At 36.5% G+C, this 8,152-nt stretch overlaps 1 protein-coding gene across 1 annotated transcript; it reads left to right on the forward strand.

The window, feature by feature from the left end:
- The first annotated feature begins 936 nt into the window (after positions 1–936).
- Positions 937–1,884, forward strand: LOC102497502 (olfactory receptor 56A3-like). The gene has a single exon (XM_006161962.1). The coding sequence runs from the start codon at positions 937–939 to the stop codon at positions 1,882–1,884; it is 948 nt and encodes a 315-aa protein (XP_006162024.1).
- The last annotated feature ends 6,268 nt before the right edge of the window (positions 1,885–8,152 follow it).

An 8,152-nucleotide genomic window follows, 5' to 3' on the forward strand; every position in this document is an offset into this window, starting at 1 on the left:
AGCTGGGGAAAGGAGATTATGGGATAAAAACACACTGTGAAGTGTGTTTCTCTCTCTCTTTCTGTCTTGTGCAAGTGCATATGCTGTCTTTCATGAATAAAATAAACTTTTAAAAGTACATTTAAAACAAAATAAAGGAGAAAAAAGGCTTACAGGTAACATTTAGAGTCTCACTGTCACAGAAAGGTAAGTTTTCTATGTTTCTCTAAATACATGACAATTCTATTGAAAATTAATATCGAAAAAAATCAAACATGTATAGATAGACCATGTAACTTCAGTCCTCAATAATGTTTTTAAAATTTTATTTATTATCGGGACAAGTAGTTAGCGTAATGGCTATGTCGCTGAACTCCCACGTAGTTGAAGCGGTTTGAGGCCTGAACCCAGTGGCTTAAACTCACGCCAGGTGCATGTGCATGTGTGCCCAAGATCCCAAGAGGAGAATGGAGGAGAAGGGATTGCGGCGTCACTATCCCCCCTGGGGGGGTGATTTCTCGCTTTCTGTCTCTTTGTCTCTCTCTCTCTGTTGAGCACACGCACCCTATAGCAAAAATCTCTCCAAAAAATTTATTTATTATCATAATCTTTTTATATTATATTGAATCACATGTCTTTACAGTGTATTACATTTCTTTTTCCAGCACTATTACCATGCATATGAGTCAAGACAAAGACATTACTTATCCACATCATCATCAAGTAGCTTTTCATCATTTTCTTCAGAATATTATTATTATTTATTCCTCAATAATATTTTAATGGATAGGAATATCTCAGTAGTATGATATTAAGGATAAAAAGACAAATTCACTAGACTCGAGATAACCACAACTTGTATATCTATAGAGAAATTGTTCTATCTAATATCTGGAGTTAGTACTAATATTAATTTATAATTTTACAGGTTAAAGTTTGAGAAAAATATAGCAAATTATGAGAGCACACAAAAATGGTACCACCTCCAATGAGGTTTCAAGTTTTCTCCTGAATTGTTTTGTCAGATCCCCTAGTTGGCAGCATTGGCTGTCCCTACCCCTCAGCCTCCTCTTCCTTCTGGCCATGGGGGCCAATGCTATTCTCCTGACCACCATCCACCTGGAAGCTTCTCTGCATCAGCCCATGTACTACCTGCTCAGCCTCCTCTCACTGTTGGACATAGTGCTCTGCCTCACTGTCATCCCCAAGGTCTTGGTCATCTTCTGGTTTGACCTCAGGCCCATCAGCTTTTCTGCCTGCTTCCTCCAGATGTACATCATGAATTGCTTCCTAGGCATGGAGTCCTGCACATTCATGGTCATGGCTTATGATCGCTATATAGCCATTTGCCATCCACTCAGATACCCATCCATCATCACTGACCAATTTGTAGTCAAGGCAGCCATCTTTATTTTGGCCAGGAATGTTCTTTTAACTATGCCTATCCCCATTCTTTCAGCAAAACTGTATTATTGTGGCAGAAATGTCATCGAGAACTGCATCTGTGCAAATATGTCAGTCTCCAAGCTCTCCTGTGATAATGTCACCATTAACCGCTTTTACCAGTTAGGTGTAGGTTGGACCCTACTAGGATCTGACCTCATCCTTATCTTCCTCTCCTATGCCCTCATACTTCGAGCTGTGCTGAGACTCAAGGCAGAGGGTGCTGTGGCCAAGGCCCTAAGCACATGTGGCTCCCACTTCATCCTTATCCTCTTCTTCAACACCATTCTTCTTGTTTTGGTTCTCACATATGTGGCTAAGGAGAAAGTGGCCCCTGAAGTGCCAGTCTTGCTCAATGTTCTCCACCATGTTATACCTGCAGCTCTTAATCCCATTGTTTATGGGGTAAGAACCCAGGAGATTAAGCAAGGAATCCAGAGATTACTGAAGAAAGGGTGGTGAAAAAGACAAATGGATTTCTGAATTGCTATAATAGCATAATTATGATAATAATAATGAATCAATAATGGGTGAGTGGCCTTATGTATATTTCTATGAACTATATACTCAAACTCGGTACACTAGATGTATGTACTCATTCCTGAGGCTATGGTTTCATTTTCAGTTTTCTTTTTTCTTACTCTTCTATCAAGAATATCCTTCACACTTTCTCCTTTCACCCCAATTTTATAATCTTATTTTCTCTTTAAACTTACATCATTTAGAGCTGCTTCTACAGTGTGAAATGTATGCCCCTGTTTCTGTATCACAAATTTCAAATTCTTAAAAGTATGACAGTGAGTATATTTAAGGAGTTCGTTATGTGTAAAGCACTCTTATTCTTATTTCCACAAAGATAGTATATTGGAAAAAAGACACAGGACTTCATATTTCAATTCTGTATGATAGATGGTTCATACTGATATGTTATTAGATCTCGTTTTCTGATCATTCAGCCATCTCATTGTGTTCTTTTTTCCCTGTGTCTTTGTCTCTTCTCTTTTCTTCTAGTAGAAAAGCTAAACTTTTGTGATATGCATTGCAAGCAGGGAGAGTTTTTTTCTTTTTTAACCATACATGAAACAGTTATCGATGATTTGTATTAGTTAGGAGATCATTTGGTCCTATTCCTTAAGATATCTGTTCTTAGAATACTTTTCCTGTGAATCCAGGATGTCATCCTTTACAGTGTGCCAACATAGCTCTGATAATGAGTCAAATGTTTATTTGACTTGTAATATATGATCCAGTAATAATACAGAAATGTAAGATAACCTAGATGAATATTATTTTCTTGTTTATTGGATAGTTTCTAAATACATGTTGTGTCCTGTGAATTCTTTATAGGTATAAAGACAAAGACATTAGGACAAGCAGTTGTCATAATGGTTATGTCTCTAGATCCCAACGTGGTTTGAGTTCCAGACCAGGTGATTAAAACTCACATGCATGCCCAAAATCCTTAGAGTAGAGTAGAAGAGGGGATTGTGGCATAGCCATGTCCCCTGATAGTGATTTCTAGTCTTCTGTCTCTCCTGTCTCTTTACAAATACATACACTCTATAGCAAATATCTCTCTCAAAAAATAAAAGAAATAAAAATGAGACAAACATGAATAGATTTTTTTTTTTTTGGTTTTGACAAGCTCACAGTTTCATTAGGAAGAATACAAATTTGAGTTCCAGGAACTTATTCTGCTCAATTGGAAAACAGTGAGTAGTGGAATAGGTACATGTATGGGCAGTAAGATACTTGGTGATATAAGAATGCACTAGACAGAGAATAAGAGCTCTGGGTAACAGGCACTGTGTGATCAACTTAAAAAACAAACAACTTGGGTTTCTAAGTGGGAATAAATCAGGGGGTTTCACTGTGTTTCATGTTACTCATATATTACCTGAGAAGAGTCAACTATTTGTTTTTGAATATCCTTTCTAAATATAAGATTGTGTGCCTTGATAACAACTTATGTATTACTTTGTTTTTATCATGCAAGAGAAATCTCTCAATAGTGAAATTATAATAATTGTCTCCAAAATCTGGGTCTTTCAGACTTCACCGAAAGCACATGGGCTTAAACCCTGGCTTAATTATGCTTACTGTCTGAAAAGCTCTGTTCATTTCTTCTCTATCATCTTGTAATGAAATATAATAAACTAGTATTTCATTTCTCAGCTTCTGTATATCCTCTGAATATCACCTGAGAAATAAACATACACTCCCATTATGAAAGGCAATAATTAAAAAAATACAATCCACATTTAATTGAGGAAAAAAAAAGGAAATTTCTTCAGTCTGGTATACCTTTCTCCTTATGACTCAAAGAAGAGAAATTTTATGACTAATATTTAAGCTACTGTCTCTAAGGAAATTTTAGAAGTCTGCAAAGTTTAACCTAGTCGGTATTAATATTTATTTATCAGTGACCAAAATGTTGGGAAACTAGATTTTTCCAAGATCATAAAGTTTGTGTAACAAACCAGATTTCTCTAATAAACTATTGGAAAATAACACTGAGTACAACTGAAAAGCTAAATTGTGGCATTAAGAGTATCAATCATCCCAGTTGTAAGAAAATTACATAAATTTTATCTTCTTTTTTCTTTTCTTTTTTTTTTGTTAGTTTGTTTGTTTTTGCCATAGAGTACATGCACTCACTGTACAGAGATGAAGAGAGACAGAATGAGAGAAAGTAAAAAATTACCTCCTGAGGGAAGGACAGCACTACAATACCTTCTCCTTTATTCTCCTCTAGGGATTTTGGGCACACATGCACACTTCTCCAGCTTGATTTTCATACTGCTGGGTCCTTGACTCAAACGGAGTCAACCATGTGGTAATTCAGCACCTTAAGCATCACGCCACCTGCTGGCTCCATGAACTTTATCTTCTAACATGGAGGGGTAAATCTATATATCTTAAAATATATTTGGTTGACAGAAAGCATTGTTTTGTTTATACCTTTAGACATATTTATCCCATATTCGAGCAATATTCAGTAATATTTATTTGAAAAACAAATTAAACACGGTTTTATTCTACTAATATAGGTAACATTGATGAGCATTTCCTCTAGAACATACTATTCAATGTATCTCCACATGTAATCTTAAACGTTTTAGTAGGGAAAAATTGAAAAGTTTTTAAAGAACATAAAATTTATTTTAATAATATATTTTATTAATCCAACATATTCTAACTGCTATTATTTTAGCACATAAAAGTTTAAAAGAATCTTTGAGGTATTTTACATTTTTTATTTGCTAAGTTTTTGAAGTAAAGTGTGTATTTTACTCCTAAAACATATTTCAATTTGGGCTACATGCATTCCATATGCTCAAATTTTCATGTGGCTAATAGCTACTATGTTGATTAGCACTATATATTTGTTTTTTCAATGAAAAATAAACAGTAGATAAAGTAAATTTAGGGAAAAAGTATGTTACTTGTAAACTATAATTTTTCACTCTTTTCCATGTTTTGCCTCACAGGGGAAAGTCAAGGTTTTAGAAAGTGATTGAAGATTTTTTTCTGTCTTAAAATATTTCACAGGGACCAGCAGTTAGCATAATGGCTATGTCGCTGGACTCCCATGTAGTCGACCGTGGTTTGCGTCCCGGACCCGGCGGCTTAAACTCAGGCCAGGCGCATGTGCGTGCGTGCCTAAGATCCCGAGAGGAGAATGGAGGAGAAGGGATTGCGATGTGGCCATCCCCCCTGGGAGGTGATTTCTTGCTTTCTATCTCTCTGTCTCTCTCTTTCTGGTGAGCGCACGCGCTCTATAGCAAAAATCTCTCCAAAAAAAAAAGTTTCACGACATGAGTGATAAATCTTTTTTTTTTTTTTTTTTTGAGAAGGTCTTTACTATAAGGCATTTGCACTTGCCAGAGAGATAGAGAGAGAAAGAGAGACAGAAAGTGAGAAATCACCCCCCCCCCCAAAAAGGGGGATGGCCACGCTGCAATCCCTTCTCCTCCAATCTCCTTTTGGGATCATAGGCATGCGCACACACGCGCCTGTTGTGAGTTTAAGCCACCGGTCCTGGGACTCGAACCGCGGTCAACTAAATGGGAGTCCAGCGACATAGCCATTATGCTAACTGCTGGTCCCAAGTGCTAAATCTTAGAGACCACGTGATAAGGTTTTTTTTTAAGCTTAATTTATTGGCTTTTTACAACATATAGTCCTAAAATCCTACAGTGAAAACAACCCAAAAACCCAAGAGAAGCACAAAACTTTTGCACATGACAAGTAAGAACATCAGCGCAGAATAAGGAATGGATGTTAAGCTTTAATGGTAAAGGTTTATGAGAAGGCAGATGATAATCTTAATTTGTAAGTCCTTAATTTGTTTTCTACACATAATTATACATTTGTATGTATGTATAATATATGTATTTGAAACTAGTTTTTTCTCTTTATATTATTTTAATAAAATATATTTTGTATTAAAATTGAATAGTGAAATTGTCATAACTGATTATGCAATAAAATACATGAGTAGGAAATCTATCTTTCAGACCAAATAGCCATTGGCCAGCAGATAGCATAATAGTTACATTGCTGAACTCCCAGATAGTCGACCACAGTTCAAGTCTCAGATTCAGCAACTTGAAACATGGCAGGCATGTGTGCATGTGTGCCCAAAATCTCGAGAGGAGAATGTAGGAGAAGAGATTGTATGGCCATTCCCCCAAGGTGTGTGTGTTGATTTCTCATTTTCTGTCTCTGTCTCTTTTAGTCTCTCGGCCGAGCAAACATACCCTGTAGCAAAACTCAAAAAAACAAATTAATACTCACACAATTCTCTAATGAATGAGTATATACATATATACTGAAAATTAATTAGAAAGACAACTTTAAGTATATTACAGTCTTCATTTTTCTGAAGTGAAGTAAGAGAAATGTTGAAATATATATTAAGAGGAATAAAAATAAAGTGAAGGAAGGGACTTGGAGAAATTGAGAATACTTGTTCCTCTAACTTGAGGGAGGTGAATGATTAACATGAGGTTGAACAAAAATTAAAAATAAAGAAAAGGAAGTAGATATCTTATTATTCAGTTACATTAAAATTGCATTACAGTGAAAGTTATCATAGCAGTGTCTATCTGGCTTGCTTCACTTGGCAGTAAATCTTCCATATTTGTCCACTATTTATCAACTGTCAGGATCTCACTGTTTTTTATTACTGAGTAATAATATGTAGTATTTACGTTTCACATTTTTGTCAATCCAATCATCAGTTTGTGGGTATTTGGGTTGGTTCCATGTCTTAGCAATTGTGAATAATGCTGCAATAAACATGAATGTGCAAGTGTTTTCCTGAAAGCGAAATTGCTGGATCATATGGAAGAGAGGCATTGTATGTCCCCACTCATTATATACAGAAAGTTGGCACTCTTTGGCAGAGACAGAATGATTAGAAGGTATAAAGGCATGTACAGCAATAACTATAGTAAAGACAGTAGGGGAAGAGAGTGGGAAATGGTGGAGGGTGAGTGGAAAGTAATCAAGGGAAAGAAGAAAAAAGTAAAAACTTTAAGGGACCCAAAATAGAAAGGAATAAGTTTTTTGGTTTTCTTAAAGAATTATTTTTGGGAACCAGCAGTTAGCGTAATGGCTATGTCGATGGACTCTCACATAGTCGACGGCGGTTCGCGTCCTGGACCCAGTGGCTTGAAATTCATGCCGGGCGCGTGTGCGTGCGTGCCCAAGATCCAGAGAGGAGAATGGAGGAGAAGGGATTGTGGTGTGACCATCCCCCCTGGGGGGTGATTTCTCGCTTTCTGTCTCTCTGTCTCTTTCTGTCTGGCGAGCGCATGCACCCTATAGTGAAAAAATCTCTCCAAAAAAAAAAAAATAAAAGAATTATTTTTATTTAACTTTATTATAATTATTGTTATTACTATTTTCATTTGACCAGAGAGATACACACTGGGAGAGAGAAAGTAAGATATCAAGCTGCCAGGTCTGTAACTTGAACCATGGTTGGCCATGTGGGAGTCCAGCAGCCCTAATTACCATGCCACCTGGCAGTCCCAAGAAATCTGTTCATTATAATGTGTATTGTAATGTCTGTGACTGGACCTATATGCAATGTATTCATGATGGGAAAATTTATTTGGTATGCTGTAAAAATACACAGTGATTAAATTTTTTAAAAATAAAATAAAATTACAATAAAAAATAAATTTTCTCTCTGGAAAACACACTACATTTTCTCTAGTTTTCTCTTGCATTTTGATCATTATAATTAACATCATGGAAAAAAGTCAGGATAAGTTAACATAAATCCACTGAATAGCACTATTTGGGCTATACCTGTTTAACCAGCATAGGCAAAAAGAGCATAAGAATTTCTAAGTCAGCTTCTTGGATCCACAGAAAGTCCTGGGTGTGCAAACGAGTATGAACACACATGGATGTGTATGTAAATGACTGTACCCAAGGGATTGTCTGACTGCCTGAAAGACGCCTAATAAATGGAAGGAGAGTTCCAGGCAATCCATAAAAGAAAGAAAGAAATGTATCTTCCTCTCCCATCTGCCTGTCTGTCTGTCCCTGGAGGGCCTAATGGTGACAAGGAGAGAAGGATGGAAATGATCCCAGAGGGAAAAGTCACTGAAGTTCTACAGTTATAACTGACCCAGATCCTCTGGAACTAACCAATTTCCAGCTCCAGGAAGCCAGACCCTATGCTTCACTTACTCAGTAAGTAAGAATGGAC

The sequence above is a fragment of the Tupaia chinensis genome, unplaced genomic scaffold, assembly GCF_000334495.1.
Source record: "Tupaia chinensis unplaced genomic scaffold, TupChi_1.0 Scaffold139491_1, whole genome shotgun sequence".
Lineage (NCBI taxonomy): Eukaryota > Metazoa > Chordata > Mammalia > Scandentia > Tupaiidae > Tupaia > Tupaia belangeri.